Source organism: Dryobates pubescens, chromosome 35 (assembly GCF_014839835.1).
Source record: "Dryobates pubescens isolate bDryPub1 chromosome 35, bDryPub1.pri, whole genome shotgun sequence".
In the NCBI taxonomy this organism is placed as follows: Eukaryota; Metazoa; Chordata; class Aves; order Piciformes; family Picidae; genus Dryobates; species Dryobates pubescens.
Window position 1 is genome coordinate 5,146,097 of NC_071646.1, and position 22,635 is coordinate 5,168,731.

The 22,635-nt window shown below is 54.5% G+C and overlaps 1 protein-coding gene across 1 annotated transcript; it reads left to right on the plus strand.

Moving 5' to 3' along the window:
* The first annotated feature begins 1,132 nt into the window (after positions 1-1,132).
* Positions 1,133-22,251, plus strand: BRPF3 (bromodomain and PHD finger containing 3). Its single transcript, XM_054176538.1, has 13 exons — positions 1,133-1,216; positions 7,468-8,870; positions 10,022-10,178; positions 11,589-11,720; positions 12,007-12,135; positions 13,109-13,421; positions 14,095-14,361; positions 14,444-14,947; positions 15,886-15,979; positions 18,021-18,118; positions 18,764-18,861; positions 19,251-19,405; positions 21,367-22,251. The coding sequence occupies exons 2-13, from the start codon at positions 7,486-7,488 to the stop codon at positions 21,548-21,550; spliced, it is 3,516 nt and encodes a 1,171-aa protein (XP_054032513.1). The 5' UTR covers positions 1,133-1,216; positions 7,468-7,485; the 3' UTR covers positions 21,551-22,251.
* Positions 22,252-22,635: the final 384 nt, after the last annotated feature.

The following is a 22,635-nucleotide window of genomic DNA, read 5'->3' on the forward strand; positions in this document are numbered from 1 at the left end:
TGCCTCCTGCAATAAAGGGGGAAAAAATAGGGGTGGGGGGTGGGCAGGATGAAGGCACTGCAATGAGCCTGGAGCACAAATTCCAGCTTCTCCAGTTGCCTAGGGGCTCCTCGGAGGAAAAGATTGGCCTAAAAATCAGAGAATCATCAAGTTTGAAAGAAACCGTGAAGATCAGCCAGTCCAACTGTCAACCCAACACCATTCAGGCCACTAAACCCTGTCCCGAAGTGCTATGCTCACACGTTTCCCGAATGCCTGAAGGGCTGGCGACTCCACCACCTCCCTGGGCAGCCTGTTCCAGTGCCTGACCACTCTCGCAGCAAGGAAATCTTTCCTAATCGCCAACCTAAACTTCCCCTGGTGCAACTTCAGGCCATTTTCTCCCTTCCTAAAGCGACCCCCCCCCGACTGCACCCGAGTCCCCTAGGCAAACCCCAACCCCGAGGAGCCAGCAGCAAGGGCCGGGACACCCGCTCCGCCTCGCCGGGGACAGGCGGTAGCACCTCACCGTAAACCACAAGGCCAAGGACACCCCCTCCCTCCCTCCCACCGCCCCGCAGCCCCCGGGGGCCTGCCGCTCGGCTCGGCCCGGGGGTGGGAAAGGACCATGGAGGGGCGGGCGGTCCCTGCCCGCCCTGGGGGGGAGCGAAGCTCGGCAGCCCCCTCCCCCGCCTGCCCGCCGGCTGCTGCCGCCTTTCCTCGCCGCCCGGCCGGGCTACGCCGCCTCTGCCACCGCCGCTTCCATCTTGTGCGTGTGTCCCCTGCTCCCCCTCCTCCCCTTCCCTTCCCCTCCACACGGCACCGGGAGCGGCGGGGGCGCTGGAGCGAGCGGGGCCCGGGGGAGGGAGGGAGGGGGGGGCGGGGGGGGGAGGTTGAGGGTGGTGGGGGGCGAAGCGGCACCCGGGCTGGAGCGGCAGCGGCGGGAGCGGCAGCGGCAGCGGCAACATGAGGAGGCGGCGCTGAAGAAGGCGGCGGTAGCCGGAGAGGACGGAGCCGACATCTTGTGCCCTCCCCTCCCGCCGCCGGCTGGGTGAGCCCGTCCGCCCCAGGGGGGAGGGGAGGGGGCGGCGGAAAGAGAGGATTTAAAGAGGAAAAAAAAAAAAAAAAAAAAAAAAGAGGGGAAAAAGAAATTAAAAAAAAAATCCCCCAAAAAAGAAGGCGGCGGCAACGGTGGAGACCGCCACGGCGGCGGCGGCGGCGCGCTGAGGCGGCCCAGGTAAAGCGCTGCGCGGGAGGCCGCGACACCCTTCCCTCAGGGGGTCTCTCCTCCCTCACACACCCCCGCGCCGGGGTCGCGGGAAGGTGACCGGGCGGGCGGGAAGGAGCCGAACGAGGCGGGTGCGCTACAGCCTACGGACCCCCGCTCCATCCCCGAGCGGCGAGAGCGGCCCCGCGACCCCTGGCCGAGAAACGGGCGGCGGCGGAGAGCTCCTGTAGAAGGGGAACGGGAAGCACCCTGTCAGCCCGGCCCCCCCCTTGCCGCCATCTTGGCTCCCCCTTCTTCGCAGCGTCGGCGGGCGCCCCGCCCACCTTCTCCCACCCTATTGGCCCAGGGGGGGCGAGCGCACCCCTCCTTAGGCTCGCGGCACCTTGCTTGGCTATTGGTGGTGGGGCTGCGATGGATGGCGGCGGTAGCCAATAGCCTCGTGGCAGTGCTACGCGCTCGGCCCGCCTGGGTCCCCGCTCTCCTTGGGGACTTGTGCCGCTCCTGGGGGCGGTGCGGGCCCGCCCGGGCAGAGCGGGGGGCTGAGGGCGGGCTCATCGCAGGCACCCTCCGCGTCGTCTTTTCCCACGGGGGTGGCTTTGTTTTTGCCCGGGTGTTTGCTGGGTCCTGACCTCGATCACTGGGTGCGTCTGGGGCTCCCTAGGGGGATCCCCTGGCCATAACTGCCCAGGAGCGCTCCAGAGAGAGCCCCCGGTTGGCGCCTGGCGCAGCTTATGGCATGTCATGGTTCCCTCAGAACATTGCTGCTGAGGTCAGACACTGCTCATGACATGTCCGTGTTCTCTCAGAGCATTGCTGCTGAGGTCAGACACAGCTCATGACATGTCCGTGTTCTCTCAGAGCATTGCTGCTGAGGTCGGACACAGCTCATGACATGTCCGTGTTCTCTCAGAGCATTGCTGCTGAGGTCGGACACAGCTCATGACATGTCCGTGTTCTCTCAGAGCATTGCTGCTGAGGTCAGACACAGCTCATGACATGTCCGTGTTCTCTCAGAGCATTGCTGCTGAGGTCGGACACAGCTCATGACATGTCCGTGTTCTCTCAGAGCACTGCTGAGGTCAGACACAGCTCATGACATGTCCGTGTTCTCTCAGAGCATTGCTGCTGAGGTCAGACACAGCTCATGACATGTCCGTGTTCTCTCAGAGCACTGCTGAGGTCAGACACAGCTCATGACATGTCAGTGTTCTCTCAGAGCATTGCTGAGGTCAGACACAGCTCATGACATGTCTGTGTTCTCTCAGAGCATTGCTGCTGAGGTCGGACACAGCTCATGACATGTCCGTGTTCTCTCAGAGCACTGCTGAGGTCAGACACAGCTCATGACATGTCCGTGTTCTCTCAGAGCACTGCTGAGGTCGGACACAGCTCATGACATGTCCGTGTTCTCTCAGAGCATTGCTGCTGAGGTCAGACACAGCTCATGACATGTCCGTGTTCTCTCAGAGCACTGCTGAGGTCGGACACAGCTCATGACATGTCTGTGTTCTCTCAGAGCACTGCTGAGGCCAGACTTCACCTTAAATACTGTCTGCAGCTCAACGTAGTGTCTCACACCCAGTCCTTGCAGCCTGGTGCATCGCTCATCAGCTGGACTTGGTTGCCTGGGGGTTGATAAGAAACTTGTGTGCCATGCTCTGCAGGGCATCTGCTGAGTGCTCTTCATTGTAGGCATCGGTGTGGGCATGAGGAGCACAGACCCTTGGCAGGTGTTTGTGGGGAATATAGGTTTGTGGCAAGCATGGATGTGGCTGGAATATGGAGGGACAAGGTAGCAGGACCGTCAGCCGGCATTCTAGTTGGCCAAGAAAGGGGAGAAGGAAGCTGTGACTGTCCCAGGCTGTTTCTTTCCTCGGGGATCTGTTGCTTTGGTTTTATGGACACATTTCTTGAATAGCTACATGAGTGTCTGTTCCCCAAGGTGCGGGGAGGGGTTTGAAATCACAGCAAACAGCAACAAGTAGCCTATAGCTGTGTGGGTGCCAGTGTGGGATGGCACTGAGGAGGAGCATCTCCAGACCTTGTGTTTGACTTGGTGTCCTGATGAGTCTTTGGTGACACTGAACCCCAAACTTTTTACCTGTAGCCACTGCCAGTAATCATGGGGCACTGGAGTGGAACCAGAGCAAAGCTGTTCTGATCTGCTGCTGCCCACCAAGATCCAGATGGCCGTGTCCTTGCTCCAGATCACTGAAGATCTGTATCACCAAGGAACCTAGCTCTTCACCGTGATCTCCAAACGGTGCTGGAAAGGGCCAGGAAACTCCCCCAGCAGCACTGCCTTGAGCTCCTTCTTTGCAGGTCAGCAGAGACCTGGCACTGGATAGAAAATCCTTGATGGTTCAGTGAGGGAAGGCTGGAAAGAAGGACTGGCACAGGAGGGGAGGCTGAGGTCTGCAGTGTGAGAGGGTCCTCCAGCCCTTGCAGATGGCCAATACAGTATTGCTTGGGGGCATGTCATTTAGCCCTTGTGCTGGATTTCCCAGGCTCTGTGTATCACAGGGGCCTGCACTCTGATGCTGTTCCATGTGAGGATATCTTCAGGTTCTTTTTGGTGGAGCTGTCAACCCCTTACAAGAAATGTAAGTCTCCTGGTTGAGTTGCTTCCTCTTGGTCACCTTTTACAGCCCCTCAGGTGTCTTTGGTCCACAGGTATGAAAGATGCTGCTCAGAAGAACTGAACTTCTCCTGAGTCAGCTTCTGGAGTAGAAATCAGTTGATCCCTGCTGGCTTTGTGTCTTGTAGCCAGGCTGTTTGCTCGGTTGTGCTCTCTAGGAACCTCACCCAGTGCTCCTGGCTCAATCCCCGACGGAAATGGACGATGGGAGGGTTTTGGAAAGCCTTGAGCACACTGTGGCTGTGGGACAAGCGTTTGAACTTTCTGCTTTCACATCAGCAGCCTTTGCCCGCGGTGGGTCAGAGTCAGCATGGGCCGCAGTATCACTTAACCCTTCCAAAGCCAGGTCTGCTCAGCGTTTCAGCACGCACAGGGGCTGTTTGCAGAGGGATTCTGGTTTATCCCTGGCTGGGTGGATGTTTTCAAGTGTGCCAGGAAGATCAAAACAATCCTAGATTACTGCTTAGAAGCTTTTTGTTGTTGCAGACAAGGTCAGAGCGTTCAGCTCGGTGTCCATTTCAAGGTATTTTGGAGGTGGGTAGCTGTGTCTCTCTCAATTTCCAGGTGCATTTCTTACCCCAGGCGCTCGGCTCTCCTTGGCAGCAGTTTCTGTGCTGTTTCAGGTGATTTCCTGAAGCACTAAGTCATTGTGTGTTCCGCAGATGGTTTGTGGCAGTTGGTTGCTGTGGTGGAAACCCATTTTGGGTGATTCCTTTAGACAACCTACTGATTGTTTCACTAAGGCAACAGGAATGCTATCCCCTTGGCTTTCCCTTCAGCAGGTGAAATAAATAACCCTTGGGGTGCTTGCTTCCCTGCAATTCCTCATCCTTCAGCACTCCCAGCTTCATTTTTCTTGAGCACAATATTAATTGAGTGTGCTCAGCTCATGCTGATTACTTTATCCTCCAAAATCTTTTCTGCTTATATATCTTTTCTCCTCTGTTACCTTCTCTGCCCACAGCCCACCTGAATTGTAAGAGGTTTTCTAGTTTGTTTGAAGACCAAGTTGCTTTGAGATCTTCATTTTAAAATTCCTTCTTTTTTTCTTTGCCTACTGAATGAAGCTCAGCAACTGAGTCTCTGCAGTCTGCTGATCAAGTGGCTAATTAGAGCTTTAAGGCAAAGGTCTTCAAATTGGTCACACCTGAGAGGAAATTGTGGCCTGAAATGAAGTTGTGCCCTGCAGGCTCCATCATTGTGGGATGGAACTGGCACCTGCAGCTGATTTCTGTGGATGCAAAGGAGGGTTTGGAAGCTTCCCAAAGCTTGTTCTGATTCTTAGGACACAGGTTGTGTTGTGGCTTAGCCTTGTGGCTCACAAAGATGGTACTTTGAGCTGAAACTTGTTGCTCCTGGAGTTTGGGACATCCTTCTGGGAAAAACTTGGGTCTTCTTGTGGGGCCTGTGAGGTGCTGCTTGCTCTGACTTGCAGGACTGAAGATCTGTGGAGCTGTGTCCTTCCCAGAGCAGAAATAACACAACAGCCAAGTACAAATTGTGGGTTTGTAGTGGGTTTTCTTGTCTGTGGGTGCCACACAGATGGGCTGAAAGCGTGAGCTGCTCTAAACAAGGGTGAGGTGCTTGCTCAGGCCTCTGTGTAGTGACAGATAAGCCCTGGGCTGCCTTCTCATGGAGATTTTACATTTGCTTTTCTTTGTCTCCTCTCCAGCTTGTCACAGCCTCAGCCCATTCCTTCCCACAACTCACGTTCCCATCTGACACTGGCCTTCTCACTTGCATTACTCACTTGGCCTCCTCTGCTTTCCCTCTTCGCTGCCTCCCTCCTTCGCCCTCAGATGCCAGGCTGCTGCTGCCTGTCTCCGTCCTCCCCGAGCTCATCACACCAGTTCCAGCCTTCTGCTCTGCTGCCCCTAGATGGGCACCTCCTTAATGTCAGGGGCTGGCTTTCAAATCATTATCTGTGCTGCTGATTAGCAGTTTGTGAGGGCAGAGCTGGCTTGGGCTCTTCATTAAGGCTCTGAGCAAATACCTTTTCAGGCTAGAAGCTGCCCTGCTGCTTTTCTTCTCATACCCCTGTGGACCCTCAATGCAGAACCAGCTTAGGTGCCTGAACACGGATTGTGGCTTCAGAGGAGCTAATACTGAGCTTGTAAGTGCACCCTAGAGCCCTGCAGCTTGTTCCCATGCTCATTCCCCTTTGCTTCCTCATGGATCCCACCGAGGAGCAGAAGGGGTAGATGTTTCATGTCCAGTTCTGGGCTTTGCAGTTCAAGAGGGTCAGGGATAAACCAGAGAGTATCTAATGGAGGCTATGAGGATGATGAAGGGACTGGAACATCTGTTGAGGACAGGCTGAGAGCCCTGGGGCTGTTTTAGTCTGGAGAAGAGCAGCCTGAGAGGGGATCCCCTTCAGGTGGGGATCAAGAAGAAGGGCCCAGGCTCTTTCCAGTGGTACCTCGTGACAGGACAAGGGGCACAAACTGGAACCCAGGCGGTTCCACCTGCGCAGGAGGAGAAACTCTTTTGGTGTGAGGGTGCTGGAGCCCTGCAGTAGGCTTCCCAGAGAGGTTGTGGAGTCTCTAGAGACTTTCAAGACCTATCTGGACATGTCCTTGGTGATCCTGCTTTGACAGAGTGGTTGCACTCAGTGATCTTTGGGGAGCCCTTCCAAGCCCTACCATTCAGCAGCCACTACATTGCTCTGTTCATCCTCTGCTTCTCTTTGGGATTTTGTGGCCTGGTTTGGATGTTGGGAAGGACAGGGTGTGCTCAATGCACGCTGTCTGGAGAGGGGTGTAAGGAAAAGCTGCATCTGTGAGAGAAAGACAAGCATAGCTTGGAGGATGATTTTCCATCACTCTGTTTGCATCTGCAGTGTGGGAGAGGAAGATGTGGTGGTGGCAGCCCTGGGGTGGGAAACTTGGAGGAGCTTATGTAGAACTGACAAAAAAAATGGGAACTACATTGAGAGGACAGGGGAGGTGCTTTCCTGTCTGCCTGGGAAACGTCCAGCACGTTTGGTGGGCTGTTTGGGATACAGAAGAAAAGCCACAGGTGAAAGAACTCATGTGCAGTTTGTGTGTGAACGGTGCCAGCAGATGTGAAAAGTGCTGTTTGAATTTTGGGGGAACTTGGTGGTTTACTTAAGATTAATTTGAGCTCTTCTCATCTGGTGGTTTGGGGGTGTCCGCACATCTTCTGACATGCAAACAGAGAAGGCTGGAGGGTGCTCTGCTAGCATATTGTGAGATGGGCTTGATAGAACCTCGTGCCAGGGGAGGTTTAGGTTGGGAGATCAAGAACAATTTCTTTGCTACAAGAGTGGTCAGGGATTGGAACAGGCTGCCCAGGAAGGTGGTGGAGTCCCCATCCCTGGAGGGGTTCAAGCAAGATGTGGCCAGGGCACTTGGGGCCATGGTTTAGTGGCCATGGTGGTGCTGGGTTGCTGGTTGGACTGGATGATCTCAGAGATCTTCTCCAACCTAAACAACTCTATGATTCTATGATCGTGGAAGTTGAGGAGGCCTCAGCAAGCCTGCAGTTGCTGGAGTCTCCAGTGGAAACACTGCTGTGTTGCAGCACCGAGTGAGTTCCTGAATCGTGGCTGCTCCTCGCTGGTGTCCGTGGCTGACGCTGCCTCTGCCCTGCTCTGTTGCAGGGTCCCTGGGCCGCAGCGATGAGGAAGCCTCGGCGGAGGTCCCGGCAGGCCTTGGAGGGCAGACGCTGTCCCTCGCCCTACAGCCTCAAGTGCTCCCCCACTCGGGAGACGCTGACCTACGCCCAGGCCCAGCGCATCGTGGAGGTGGACATCGATGGACGGCTGCACCGCATCAGCATCTACGACCCCCTGAAAATCATCACCGAGGATGAGCTGACAGCCCAGGACATCACAGAGTGCAACAGCAACAAGGAGAACAGCGAGCAGCCCCTCTTCCCTTCCAAATCTAAGAAAACACCTTCCAAAGGCAAGAAGAAGGAGTCCTGCTCCAAACGTGCACCAGGGATATCCTTACACCTACCCCAACCCAAGTTCCGCCTGGTGGACTCCTTCAGCCAGCCAGAAGCTGCTCCGCTCCCTGCCGCCTACTACCGGTACATCGAGAAGCCTCCTGAGGACCTCGACGTTGAGGTGGAGTATGACATGGATGAAGAGGACCTGGCATGGCTGGAAATGGTCAACGAGAAGAGAAGGGACGATGGTTACGGGACGGTTTCTGCAGACACCTTTGAGCTGCTGGTGGATCGGTTGGAGAAGGAGTCATACCTGGAGAGCCGCAACAGCGGCGCTCAGCAGTCCCTGATCGACGAGGACGCCTTCTGCTGCGTCTGCATGGATGATGAGTGCCACAACAGCAACGTCATCCTCTTCTGTGACATCTGCAACCTGGCTGTGCACCAGGAGTGCTACGGCGTGCCCTACATCCCTGAGGGGCAGTGGCTTTGCCGCTGCTGCTTGCAGTCCCCTTCTCGCCCTGTGGATTGTGTCCTTTGCCCAAACAAAGGTGGAGCCTTCAAGCAGACCAGCGACGGCCGCTGGGCTCACGTGGTTTGTGCCATCTGGATCCCGGAGGTCTGCTTCGCAAACACTGTGTTCCTGGAGCCCATTGAAGGGATAAATAACATCCCCCCAGCTCGGTGGAAGCTCACGTGCTACATCTGCAAGCAGAAGGGCATGGGAGCTGCTATCCAGTGCCACAAGGTGAACTGTTACACTGCCTTCCATGTCACCTGTGCCCAGAGGGCTGGGCTCTTCATGAAGATTGAACCCATGAGGGAGACCAGCATCAACGGCACCACGTTCACCGTGCGCAAGACTGCCTACTGTGGCAGTCATTCCCCACCCGGCACGGTGAGGAAAGGCTCTTCAGCTGCTGGTGCTGAGGGGCAGGTGGCCACTGTGAAAGAGGAGAGAGAAGAGGAAGCAATTTCTTGCCCTCCCAAAGGATCTCTGAAAAAGAACCAGGTGAAGTTGAAGCAGAAGATCAAAAAGGAGCCCGGTGATGTGACCAGTGGGCGTTCCTCTGTGCCCATGGTGACAGTCACACAAATCCCCTCTTACAGGTGAGTTGTGCAGGCTTGGGGCAGGAGCTGGACAGGGTCTGTTTTGAGGGCTCAGTCCCTCTTGTTGTTGGCCTTGGAAACTGAAGAGTCAAGGCCCAATGATAGCTGCATTCAGAGTGCTCTGCAGCATCACTCTCAGGGTTCTTCCACAGGAGCATCGCTGGCCCCCTCTGCTTTCCCTGCCCTGCTGAGCAGCCATCCCAGACTGCTGCGTGGTCCCCACCAGCAATCACCCATCTACCACCTGAGTTCACACAGATGGCTCTGAAGGTGTTTTTAGAACACTTCAGGCCTTCCAGCTTGGCAGGCAGATGGGGGTAATCCTGCTATTCTTTTTTTTTTTTTAATTAATCTCCTCATTTCTTAATTCCTCCTTTAATTACAGAGCATGGCAGACCTGTCAGTGCTGCAAGCAGCTTTGAATTTGGCAGTGGATTATTTTTCTCCCAGCTCTTCCTCATCAGAACTAGGTAGTGCTGAATCTTTGGTGCCTCAGGAAGTGTGGTGATGTCACTGGGATTTGAAGAGATAAGCTTTGGAAAAGTACTGATAAGGCACAGTGTATAATCTAAGACATGGTTTGAAAAGGTTAGAACAGATGATGCATTACTCTCAGACTCCTGTCAAGTTAGTATCCCAGGCTCCAGCTTAATAACATCAGACTTAAGTGACCCCCAGGAAAGTTCTTGACACTGAAAGTAGTTTTGAAATCAAGGCTGGGAGCTGAATTGGTGGTTGAGCACAATGACCATGCTGTGGCAAGTGCCTGGGGAGAAGCTCCAGCCAAGCTGCTGTTAACCTAGGGAGGCACATATGGCTTCATGGGGGGCAGACCCCAGGCTGTGCCAGCTGCATGTGTGGCTCAGAGCGTTGACACACCACCACAAAGCTTCATTAGAGCAGTCAGACAATGGAATCATCTCCCAGGGGGAGCAGTGCATTCTCCTACACTTCTCAGTTGTAAGACTCAGCTTGAGAGGATGCTGGGCCAGCTCATTTCAACTGCAGCATCCCCTAGAAAGGTTGGACCAGGTGATCCTTGGGGTCCCTTCCAAGCTGGCATTCTGTGACTGTGAACCCTGATGGTATCACCAGGGTCTGCAGAGTCAGGATTTGCAGTTGGCTCCATGACATCTTTCTGCTTCCTTCAGGCTGAACAAAATCTGCAGTGGCCTCTCCCTGCAGAGGAAGAACCAGTTCATGCAGAGGCTCCACAACTACTGGCTGCTGAAGCGGCAGGCACGGAACGGGGTGCCCCTGATCCGGCGCCTGCACTCCCACCTCCAGTCCCAGAGGAATGCTGAGCAGGTACTTGGGCCCCAGCTGAACCTCTCTGGGAGAATGGAGAGCTTGCATTCCAGGAGGAGATGTGCTTGATGCATGGCTGGGAAGGGGAGTGAGGGTTTAAGGATCAGTGAGTGACCTGCTCAAAGTCTCTTTTGGTCTCCCTTTGGTGTGCTGAGTCCTGAAGAGCTGAGTCAGAGGGATGTCCCTTGTGTCACTGGAACTGCTGTTGAGGGACCAGCAAGTTAAGAGTTTGTCCCCTGAGTCAGGAGTGTGCAATGATGTGATGGGCCTTTGGTGAGCTGATCTTTTGGATGAATCATAAAACCACGCTCCTTACAAGTGATTAGAGGTCCCCTCCTCAAAAAATGGGTGTTAGCTCCAGAGTCCTGCCCACATTCCAGTTTGGGTCATTCTTCCTGCAGCTTCTTCAACTCCTGACCCTCCCATGCACATTCATATGGAAGTTTAGACATAACCATCAGCTCTGCACTCCTTTGCCTCCTCCTCTGAGCTGGTGTCCAGAGTCATTTGATCTCAGTGCTATTAGGGAGCCCTGCTTTGGGACAAGAAGTAGTTGATGAAGTAATGAAGCAGTTTGACTCTACCCTCTACTGCAGGTTATCAGGAGGTGCTGTGCACCTTGTGCTCATGGCTTGTACCTGCACTTGGAGGAGTTTCTAGGCTTTTGGTTTGCATGAGGCCTGCTCTGTGTGATCAGTAGAACAACTGCTTACTTCCCATTCCCCAGCCTGGAGCTTGGAGAGGTTCAGCATTTCCTTGGTGTCTTAAGTTGGCAATTTACCAGAAGTAACTTCTTAAAGCCAAACATCCAATAAATAAAAACCACTGGGGGCCTGTGGAGCAGTTGCCCTCTCTTGTCATTCATGTGGGAATGTTTGCTCTTCAGTTGTACCCTCAAACCCATGTAAAAAGCTGCAGATTCAGGAGAGGCAGGATTTGCTTTACAAAGCCACTGAACTGTGCCTTGGAAGGTGTGGGCTCATCTCTCAGCGTTGGCTGCTCCTTTGTGTTTTGGCAAATCTCTTTCCAGGGCTCTGTTTCTTGTTGGGTATAAAGAGGACAGGAATAGCTCTTCTCTGCTGTGCTGTTCCCTTTGTACTGCAGGCTCTTTGGGCTGCCTCTTTGGTGCACAGCAGCCAACAGAAGAATTTTCCAGCCTCTGTAATGAACCTGGATATGAAAGCAGGGAGGGTATAAATGAGCACATGCTGAAGTGAGCTCCCAGAGTGTGGGATTTAGCTTCACAGAAAGGGTGGAATCCAGTAAGGCTGACATTAGGGTTGTCAGACAGCTAAGTGTTGGGGAACAGGCTGGACAAGAGGCAAGGAGACAGGAGGAAGGCACTTCATACCTAGAAAGAGGAGGAAAGGCAGTTCTTGTTTTATCTCACCCCACTGCTCTACCTTGCAGAAGGAACAGGATGAGAAGACCAGTGCAGTGAAGGAGGAGCTGAAGTACTGGCAGAAGCTGCGGCACGACCTGGAGCGGGCACGGCTGCTGGTCGAGCTGATCCGCAAGAGGGAGAAGCTCAAACGGGAGCAGGTGAGTTCAGCTCTGCCTGTCAGGTTGCTGCCTCCAGCTTTGTTCTCATGCAAGAATTGTAGAGTTGTTTTGGTTGGGAAAGACCTCTAAGACCATTGAATCCAACCACCTACCCACCACCACCATGACAATTAAACCATGTCCCAGAGTCTGCCAGCAGTGAGTCTACCAGGCCTGTGGTGTGGTGACCTGAGGTGTTGGAGCTGGGCTGATGATTCAGGAGAAACTGGAGGGAGACACCTCTCAAATATCCTGTCCTTGATAACTGTGCTCATCCTGTCCCCAGGTCAAGGTTCAGCAGGCTGCTATGGAGCTACAGCTGACCCCTTTCAATGTCCTTCTGCGCACCACGCTGGACCTGCTGCAGGAGAAGGATGCTGCCCAGATCTTTGCAGAGCCTGTGAACCTGAACGAGGCAAGTCTCCTTCCTAGAGGTGTCTGATGGGCTGTAGGTGAGGTATTGCTGGGCAGCAGCTCATGTGCTCTCATAACCCTGGAAGCACAAACCACCTTGTCCCAAGATGCTGGTGGGTTAAAGAACACCTCAGAGAGGCCTCACAGTGTGGGTGTCCTGGGCCAAGAAAGGGTATTTGTGTTCTGGAAGCTTCAACACATCTCAGACAAGAAATGTCTGCAGAGCCAGGATCATAAGGGCTGGAAAAGACCTCCAAGATTTCCAGATTGTATCAGGTTGGAAGGGAGCCTCAAAGCTCATCTTGTCCAGTGCCCCTGCAGTCAGCAGGGACACCTCCAACTAGATCAGGCTGCCCAGGTGCCACATCAAGTCTGATCTTTAATGTCTCCAGGGATGAGGCCTCCCTCAACCACATTGCTGGGCAGCCTGATCCAGTGTTTTACCACTCCCATTGTGCAGAACTTTCTCCTGATGTCCAACCTAAATCTCCCTTGCTCCAGTTTGCCCTTCGTCCTGTTGCTGCAAGCCTTGCTGGCAGCCCCTGCCCAGCCTTCCTGTAGGTCCCCTTCAGATATTGAAGTGCAGCTCTAAGGTCTCCCTAGAGCCTTCTCATCTGCAGGCTGAACAGCCCCGATTCTTTCAGCCTGTCCCCATAGGGGAGGTTCTCCAGCCCTCTGATCTTCATGACCCTCCTCTGGACCTGCTCCAGCAGGTCCATGGCCCTCTTGTGTTGAGTATCCCATAGCTGGACACAGCACTGCAGGTGAGGTCTCGCCAGAGCAGCTCATCAAGTCCAACCATTAACCCAGCACTGCCAAGGCCACCCTGTCCCTCAGCACCACATCTCCACAGCGTGTCTGCCTTGCCTGGGTGGCACAGGAGCGCAGTGCCCCTTGCTGGTGGAAGGGGCAGCCAGGTGCTGGTGCTGGGCTGGTCAATGGTGTTTGTAATTGTACAGGTTTTATATGTTTAGGTTCCAGATTACCTGGAATTCATTTCCAACCCAATGGATTTTTCCACCATGAGGCGGAAGCTGGAGTCCCACCTGTACCGAACGTTGGATGAGTTTGAGGAAGACTTTAACCTTATAGTTGCCAACTGCATGAGGTATAATGCTAAAGAAACGATTTTCCACCGAGCAGCTGTCCGCCTCAGGGACCTGGGGGGAGCCGTCCTGCGCCATGCACGGCGGCAGGCTGAAAGCATCGGCTTTGACCCTGCCGTGGGGCTTCACCTGCCTGAGTCACCCAAAACCAAGGACTTTTACCGCTTTTCTTGGGAGGATGGTGAGTGCTGAGCAGCTCCTCTTTGCTTTCAGGCGCCTCATAACTCTCTGTCTTTGTGCTGAGCTCGGCAACCAGCGGGCATGGAGCTCCCAGCTGCCGGTCAGGGTACGGGAATTGGGTTGGAAAGGACCCTCCAAGGTCATCTTGTCCAATCCCCCTGCACTCAGCAGGGACATTCCCAACTAGAGCAGGCTGGCCAGAGCCACATTAAGTCTGATCTTGAGTGTCCCCAGGGATGGGGCCTCACCCACATCCCTGAGCACCCTGTTCCAGTATTTCACCACTCTCATTGTGCAGAACATCCTCCTGATGTCCAAACTCTATCTCCCCTGCTCCAGTTTCAAGCCATTGTCCCTCATTCTGTCACCACAGACCCTTCTAATAAGCCCTGCCCAGCCTTCCTCTATGTCCCCTTCAGATCTTGGAATGCAGCTCTAAGGTCTCCCTAGGGCCTTCTCATCTGCAGGCTGAACAACCCGAATTTGTTCAACCTGTCTTTGTAGGAGAAGTGCTCTCACATTACCTCTCTCATCTGCTCTTAGCAGTTCCTGAATCCCCACACTAAAGCAGTTGGTTCATGCATGGCAGCAGTGGGGCGAGGCATGGCAGTGCTCTCAGATGCTTCTCCAAGAAACTTTACTCCTTCCCTTCATGCTGCACTGTTTTGCTGCAGTGGATAACATCCTCCTCCCGGAGAACCGTGCTCACCTTTCCTTGGAAGCCCAGCTGAAGGAGCTGCTGGAGAAGCTGGACTTGGTGAGCAGCATGAGGTCCAGCGGCGCCCGGACGCGGCGCATCCGGCTACTGAGGCGCGAGATCAACTCTGTCCGGCAGAGGCTGGCCCAGCAGCAGAGCAAGACCCTGCCCAATGGGGAGCCTGTGCCATGGGAGGAGGGGCTGGAGAAGACATCGAGGGAAGGGGATGAGGAAGGGGAGAAAGGTGAGAGGTGGCAGATGTTGATGGCTGGTAGGACTCTTTGCACTAACTCTAAAACGCTCAAGTGGATTCTTTATTCCTCTAGCAGATGACACCAAGCCCCCACATCCTCCAACCCTGGAGCCCACAGGACCTGCACCTTCCCTCTCAGAGCTGGACTCTCTGCAGGACCCTCCAAAGCTCAAACCCATCAGTGAAAGCAAGTCCCTGAATCAGCTGCAGAAGAGGATGGTGTCAGACAGGGAGCTCTTTGAGAAGCAGGCTCTGGAGCGGGAGAGCGAAGCCTTCCAGCGCCTGCTCAGCGACAGGGGCCTCAACGGCCTGGCCCTGCCCGCCCCCGACAGCCCCGACAGCCCCTGCCTGGGCGGCGTGGGCCGCAGGACATCTGTGCTCTTCAAAAAGGCTAAGAATGGGGTGAAGCTGCAGAGGGGCCTGGACTGCTCCCTGGAGAACGGGGAGGACCATGGGCAGAGCGGGCAGCGCACCTCTGCCCGCTCTGCTGCCGAGCGCCCGGCGCGGAAGAGGACACACAGCAGGGCCTGCGGTGACGGCGATGGAGAGAAGTCCCCCAGGCAGGCAGGGCAGAGAGGTAATTCCTGGGGTTTCTATTCCTATTTCCTTGGAGTCTTCGAGGTGGGGCTGAGGGAAACTCTTGGGCTGAGCAAAGACATCTGCATCCAGACTGCTGGAGTGCATCAGGAAGAGTGTGGCCAACACGTCGAGGGCGGTTCTCCTCCACCTCCACTCTGCCCTAGTCAGGCCACATCTGCAGCACTGGGTCCAGTCCTGGGCTCCCCAGTTCAAGAGAGACAAGGGACTGCTGGAGACAGTTCAGATGCTGAGGGGCCTGAAGCATCTCTGGTAGGAGGAAAGGCTGAGAGCCCACACCTCAAATATTATCTTGAAGATGTTTGGCTGTTAGAAAGTGGCCAGCAAACTGAGAATGGAAGGAAAGGACTTGAATGTGAGGATTAACTTACCAGGACAGGTTAAAGGAGACACAAATGGCTTTTCCAAAGAGTCTGGAGTCTCTCCACATCATCTGCCACTACCTGTGACTGAGTGAGCTCTGCTTTCCTGGGCCTGTTCCCATGGGCAGGGACCAGCTTGGTAGCCCAGCCCAGGCTGAGGCAGAGAGAAGTCCCTGGCAGTCAGCATGCAGTCTCCATGTCCTTTCCAAACAGACTGGAAGCCAGATGAGCAAGTGGTTCATTTCCTGGCCTCTGGGTCTTCCAGCAAGCTGGGTGCTGAGTGGAGCTCTTCTGTAACATCCCTGGGCACCTCTCCAGTGCTGCTTCTTCAGAGACAGCCCAGTTTTTCATCTGTTGGGGTAGAAATAGCTTATCTTCATCACTTTGGGGTTGCTGCTGAGTCTGGAGAGTTCTGTGTGGCATTTCCCTCTCTGGCTGAGGTACTCAGCATCTTCGTGGCTGGCAGTTGTGTGACCATGACCTTACCTGAGCCTTGGCAGCAGCTCTGTGTGTTGCTGCTGCTGTGTTGGGCTGATTCCTGTTTTCTCTTTGGCAGGGGTCACCAATGGCTTTGTGAAGCACACTGAGAGTGGCTCTGACTCTGAGTGCAGCTCTGGCCTGGCAGGTGGACTGGTGTTTGAAGCCTGCAGGTAAGTACCCCATGCAGAACTTCCCCAGAGCACCTTCTGTGTCTGGATTATCTACCTGGGCTTATTGTTTGACTATAGTGACTTCTGACTTTGTGTGTTGACCCTGCACAAAAAACAAGTGACAGGGTGAAGCACCCTCAAGTTGTGCCAGGGGAGGTTTAGGCTGGGTATCAGAAGATACTTCTCCACTGAAAGGGTTCTCAAATGCTGGGACAGGCTGCCCAGGGAGGTAGCTGAATCCCCTTCCCTGTTCAAAAGCCTCAGAGATGTGGTGCTGAGAGGCATGGCTTAGCACCAGCCTTGGAAGAGTCAGAGAATGGTTGGGGCTGATCAGAAAGCTGGGGACAGACTATTGGGCAGGGCCTGTTGTGACAGGACAAGGGGTAGTGGTTTGAAACTGAAAGAGGCAGATTCAGACTAGATGGAAGAAAGTTTTTCCACTGAGGATGGCGAAACCCTGGCCCAGGTTGCCCACAGAGAGGTGGGAGATGCCCCATCCCTGGAACTGTTCCATGTCAGGTTGTTTGGGGCTGTGAGCACCCTGCTCTAGTGGCAGAGGTCCCTGCTGACTGCAGGGGGTTGGACTGGATGAGCTTGAAAGGTCCCTTCCCACCCAAAGCAGCCTGGGATTCTGTGATCTGCTCAGTCATTGCCTTTTGTATTGGCTGGATACCACCGTGACCCTATGCACAAGAAGCTACTGCAATAAACTGTGGTAAAGCAAGGGGCTGCATGGGAGCAAAAAACAAGAGAGGGCTGGATTCACACAGAGTTGTGGTGTCAACTAAACAAGGGCCCTTGAGTCATGCAGAAATCCTTCCTGAGGCAAGGATGCTGTCAGAACAGGACCAGGAACTGGCAACTCGCCTTCAAACCGTGTCCTGCCCTTCTGGCCCCACCATATTTGCCTCCATTTCCCCACCTCTAAGTGAGGGAGACAAATCTGAACTGAGAGAGGAATGGGGGGGCCTTGTCAGTTGCTGTTTGTGGAGCACTTTGAAGATGTAAGTGCTTATTACAATAATTGCAAGCAATTCACAGAGCAAAAATGACATTAGAGCTGTGTGCCACCCACTAAACAAGGAATGAAGCCCAAGCTGCTGTCTCGTGGGGGACTTGGACAATTACTCTGTTTAGGAACAGCTCTGTTTGCTGCTTTTTTCCTCCCCTCAGAAGGGGCTGGTTAGTAGAAGGTTGTAAAGGAGGAAAAAAAAAAATCAAACAAGGAAGAATTACAGTAAGTGGAAAACTGATTGCTTGAGGTGGAGATGGTGCAGGTTTGGAAGTGTTTGTAGTAGTGGTTGAGTTTGATGAGCTTAAAGGTCTTTTCCAGCTGAAACAGTGCTGTGATTCTATAGTGAGGTCAAAGGATGTTCAGCACTCAGGGAGTGCTCCAGCAGAAGCTATAAAGGTACTGAGGGGCCTGGAGCAGCTCTGTGAGGAGCAAAAGCTGAGAGCTCTGGGGCTGAGAGCCTGGAGAAGAGCAGCCCCAGAGGGGATCTGAGCAATGTTCAGCAAGAGCTAAAGGGTGGGGGGCTAGAGGCTGGGGCCAGACCCTTGGTGGTGTTGCCCTGGGACAGGACAAGGGGCAGTGGGCACAAACCTGGAACCCAGGAGGTTCCACCCAACCAGGAGGAGAAAGTTCTTTGGTGTGAGGGTGCTGGAGGCCTGGAGCAGGCTGCCCAGAGAGGTTGTGGAGTCTCCTTCTCTGGAGAGCTTCCAAGCCCCCCTGGCCATTGTGACCCTGGGTAAGCTGCTTTAGCAGGGGGGTTGGACTGGATGATCTCCAGAGGTCCCTTGCACCCCCCACCATGCTGGGGTTCTGTGTGAGATGGGTTAATAGAGTCTGTGTTGTGTTTGCTCTCCAGCATGAAGTCTTGGCTGGGTTCCTTCAGGTATTCAGTGCTCTCTTCATGGCAGGGGTGCCCTGTGCAGCCCTTCTGCAGTATTTCAAGCAGCCCTGAGGAATCCATTTACTTGGCTTTGCTCCCCAGGGCAGTCTGTGTTCTCCTAACCCCCAGTTTTCCATCTTCTCTGGCAGTGGTTTGATGCCTCCCAAGCGCAGCCGCGGGAAGCCTGCTCTGTCCCGGGTGCCCCTCTTGGAAGGGGTGAACGGAGACTCCGATCACAGCAGCTCAGGTGAGAGGAGCTGCAGAGCAGCCCTGCTCTGGGGGACACTCTGCTCTGGTCCCACCACACCTATCTGAACCAGGGCTAACAGATCTCAGTACCCACCAGGAGCCAGTCCTGCAGAGACTACCCAGGTTTCTCAGCAGGCTGCTCACCTGCCTCTGCTTGTTACCAGTGTGGGTTACGGCATCACTTCTGCTTTCACTCTGTTCTCCTTGGGTGGCAGCCCAGGGACAGGGCAAGGGGCAGTGGGCACAAACTGGAACCCACAAGGTTCCACCTGAACAGGAGGAGAAACTTCTTTGGTGTGAGGGTGCTGGAGGCCTGGAGCAGGCTGCCCAGAGAGGTTGTGGAGTCTCCTTCTTTGGAGAGCTTCCAAACCCAGCTGGGCATTGTGACCCTGGGCAGCTGCTGTGGGTGCCCTGCTTTAGCAGGGGGGTTGGACTGGATGAACTGCAGAAGCACAGAGGCTGACAAACCAGAAACACTGCCAGGGTGTTTCAAGCACAGCAGCAGCTCACCTGGTGTAGCTGATTGCTACTGGGATGATGCAGACCTGCATGCCTGGGGGAGCTGACTGTGTGATTTCTTGTTTCAGCACAACCACCTTGCTTGTACTCACTCTCCTAAGCCTTGCCTCCATCTCTCCCTTAGGCAGGGCTCTCCTGATGGCCTTTGAGAGTCAAGCTGAGCTGGAGCCCTTGGAGCTGGTGTGGGCTAAGTGCCGTGGTTATCCCTCCTACCCTGCCTTGGTAAGTACCCTGCTGCTCTCAGCCTGCTCCCACAGCTCAGGCAGCCCACAGCACAGTACCAGTGTGCAGCATAAGCAGACACAGAAGGGAAAGTTCTCAAATCATGCAGAAGCTGCTCTTCAAGGTCCTTTCCAGCCCATTCCATGAATCTATGAACCCACAGCACCACACACTCGGGACCTTTCCCTTTTTTAAGCTCAGGTGCTGACTGACTCCCCTTCCTCAGGGGGAGCCTCAAGGACAGGAACATCCTTTCAAAATTGCCAGGAGTGCTGCTTTCCCCATCCCAAGGAGATTTGCCTTGTCTAGCTGGAATAGACTGAGAGAAGAGGTTACAGAAAGTGCTCCTTGAGGGTTGGTGCTGAAATCTCCTTTCCCTCTCTCTCTAGATAATTGATCCCAAGATGCCACGTGAGGGTTTGCTCCACAATGGAGTCCCCATCCCAGTCCCACCTATGGATGTGTTGAAGCTGGGGGAGCAGAGGCAGACAGAGGCAGAAGAAAAGCTCTTCCTTGTCCTTTTCTTTGACAACAAGAGAACCTGGTGAGTGTGTGCAGAGAGGCAGGTCCTGTGCTGGGTGCTCTGGCAGCGAGGGAAGGGTTAGCAGCATCTTGGCTGTTGGATTATGGTGGTGGTGTTAGATGTGACCTGGAGGAGTTGGATGTGCAGCCAACAAGAAGAGTCTGACTGGGGAAGGCAACCTGCTCCTCCTCCCCTAAGAGCATGACATCTGCTCAGGAATGGAGTTAGCTGTGGTAGGTTGAGAGACCAATTCTCCCACCACAGGCAAAAGAAGGACTCAGACAAAAGAGATTGCAGAAATGGTGGAAAGTTTAAATGGGTTAAAAACCCCCAATGGAAGTGTTACAGAAAACCACAAGCACCATGACAGAAGAGAGATCCCAAAACATACCCAAGATCATCCCACCCCCACCTGGGGGTACACCCAACTGCCCCCCTCCCCCAGGGCTCTTTCCCCATCCCCAACCCAGCCTTGGGCCTGGGCAGGCCCAAGGGAGGCAGCTCACACCATTTACCTATAGGGGCAACGGCAAGGGAAGAAGGAGGAAGTGAGGACCCCTGGCTGATGTTTTATAGGGGAGCAGGGCATTATGGGGTGAAGTTCTGGGCCTCTCAGTTTAGGAAGGACATTGAGACACTTGAAGGTGTCCAGAGAAGGGCAACGAGGCTGGGGAGGGGTCTGGGGCACAGCACTGTGAGGAGAGGCTGAGGGAGCTGGGGTTGCTTAGCCTGGAGAAGAGGAGGCTCAGGCGAGACCTTCTTGCTCTCTACAACTACCTGAAAGGTGGTTGTAGCCAGGAAGGGGTTGATCTCTTCTCTCTAGCAACCAGCACCAGAACAAGAGGACACAGTCTCAAGCTGTGCCAGGGGAGGTTTAGGCTGGAGGTGAGGAGAAAGTTCTTCACTGAGAGAGTCGTTAGCCATTGGAATGTGCTGCCCAGGGAGGTGGTGGAGTCCCCATCCCTGGAGGTGTTCAAGAGGGGATTGGATGTGGCACTGGGTGCCATGGTTTAGTCATGAGGTCTGTGGTGAGAGGTTGGGCTTGATGATCCTTGAGGTCTCTTCCAACCTTGGTGATACTGTGAGACTGTGAAATACCTGTGACCACCCACTGGGCTGGGCCCCCTTTGGGACATCCCAGGTGTGGCCTGTGCAGTGGCATCAGGGGCTGGCACCCAGCCTAAACCACCACATTAGCTTTGCCAGTCACGAGTACGGTTCCCCAGGGCTCAGTGCTGGGGCCAGTCCTCTTCAGTCTTTCTCAGTGGTCTGGACTAGGGGATTGAGGTCACTCTCAGTAAGTTTGAAGATGACACCAAGTTGGGCAGAAGTGTTCATCTGCTGGAGGGTTGGAGGCTCTACAGAGGGACCTGGCCAGGCTGGATCAGTAATAATATGGCCACAGGATCAGGGCAGGAATTGTCCTCCTGTACTGGGCACTGGTGAGACAGCTCACTCCAAGAAGGACATTGAGGGCTGGAGCAGGTCCAGAGAAGGGCAACAAAGCTGAGGGAGGGTCTGGAGAACAGGGATGGGGAGGAGCAGGTGGGGGACCTGGGGGTGTTCAGTCTAGAGAAAAGGAGGCTAAGAGGAGACCTCATTGCTCTCTACAGTTCCCTGAGAGGAGGCTGGAGCCAGGTGGGGCTTGGTCTCTTCTCCCAAGGAGCAAGTGGTAGGATGAGAGGAAATTGCCTCAGGCTGTACCAGGGGAGGTTTAGGTTGGCCATGACCACTCTTGCAGCAAACAAATTTTTCCTCCTCTCCAACCTAACCCTCCCCTGGCACAATTTCAGGACATTTCCTCTCATTCTGTTACCTGATCCTGGGGAGCAGAGACCAACCCACACCTTGCTCCAGCCGCCTCCCAGGGAGTTGTGGAGAGCCAGGAGGTCTCCCCTCAGCTCCCTCAGCCATTCCTGCAGCCCTGCACTGCATGATTCTCTTCCTGATTCCATGCTGTGAGTGACTCCTTCCTGTTGCAGGCAGTGGCTTCCACGGGACAAGGTCTACCCCCTGGGTGTGGACGACACTGTGGACAAGCTGAAGATGATGGAAGGTCGCAAGAGCAGCATCCGCAAGTCGGTGCAGGTGGCCTACGACCGTGCCATGAGCCACATGAGCCGCGTGCGGGGGGACCACCCCTTCCTCCCCTCCACCTACCTGTAAGGCCTGGGGGTGCCTGGTCCCCGCCTCGTCCTCCAGCCCCCTCCGTGGTGGCAGAGAGGAGCATCCCGAGCACTGCCCCCGTGGCTGGGGGATGCTGTTGCCAGCAGTTCTCGGCACTCCTCCGAGTACCCTGCGCTGTGCCAAACCAGCCTGCCTGGCTGCTTCCTGAATGTGTCTCGCTGAGGAGCTGGCAGGAGATGAAATGTAGAGTCCAGAGGGCCAGGAGTGAGTGAGGTGGGAGAAGCTGCTGCTGGGTGGTGATGGGGGGAGCCAAGGGGAGCTGCTGAAGCGAGCAGCACGTGGCTAGCCAAACCTCACACAGGTCCCTGCCTCCCCTCTCCCCAGTGCTTGTTGGAGTTTTGAACTCATCAACCAGCCCTGAGTTATTCACCCACTGGAACCCAACCAGGCAAGATCCCAACTGGACTTTCTGTTGTGCCAAATTTAACCCAAACCATCATTGGCCTTTGTTCTTTGCATTTTCATTGGCATTTTTTTCTGACATTGATTGTCCCATCTCATTGCAGAGGGAAAAAAACAGTAGCTGGGAGCTCCTGTTGGGATCTTCCCACCTACATCTGTGGTGTTCTCCTGTCGTGGTCTTTTCCTGCAGCTGTGCATGGGTCTGACCTTTGGTCACCTTCCCCTCTGCTGCACCCCCATGCACAGCTGCACACAGCTTTAAACAGGATTTTTCCCTTCATCTCAGTGTGTCTCCTAGCAGCTGATTGGGTAGTTTGGCCATTTCAATCCTGATTTTTGTGCCCCTGCTCCTTCCCAGCCCCAGTTCACGTCGTGGTATTGAAGTGCAGTAGTTGAGTCTTCAGCAAGGAGAATTTCCTTTGTGTTTTTTTTAAGAAGCAAAACTAATTTTGGAGGTGTCTGAGGAGCTGGAGCAGCTCTGAGGGCACTGAGGTTGATCAGGGTTGGAGGGAGATGCATCTTTTGTGGTGGTTTCCACGCATTTGGTGTAGGGCTCCTCTTCCTTTCTTCCCTTTTTGTTTTGGCCTTCTCTCTGCTCTTTTCCTCTAGCTCTGGCTTGAAGCCAAGAGCAGCACATCACCATTTCTGCCTTTTCACCTCCT

Bases quoted from the DNA above. Each gene is read 5' to 3' on its own strand.
- BRPF3 (XM_054176538.1), top strand. From the start codon at position 7,486: ATGAGGAAGCCTCGGCGGAGGTCCCGGCAGGCCTTGGAGGGCAGACGC. The intron at 11,721-12,006 runs GTGAGTTCAGCT...TCCTGTCCCCAG, and splicing joins AGAAGCTCAAACGGGAGCAG to GTCAAGGTTCAGCAGGCTGC. The intron at 18,862-19,250 runs GTAAGTACCCTG...CTCTCTCTCTAG, and splicing joins ATCCCTCCTACCCTGCCTTG to ATAATTGATCCCAAGATGCC.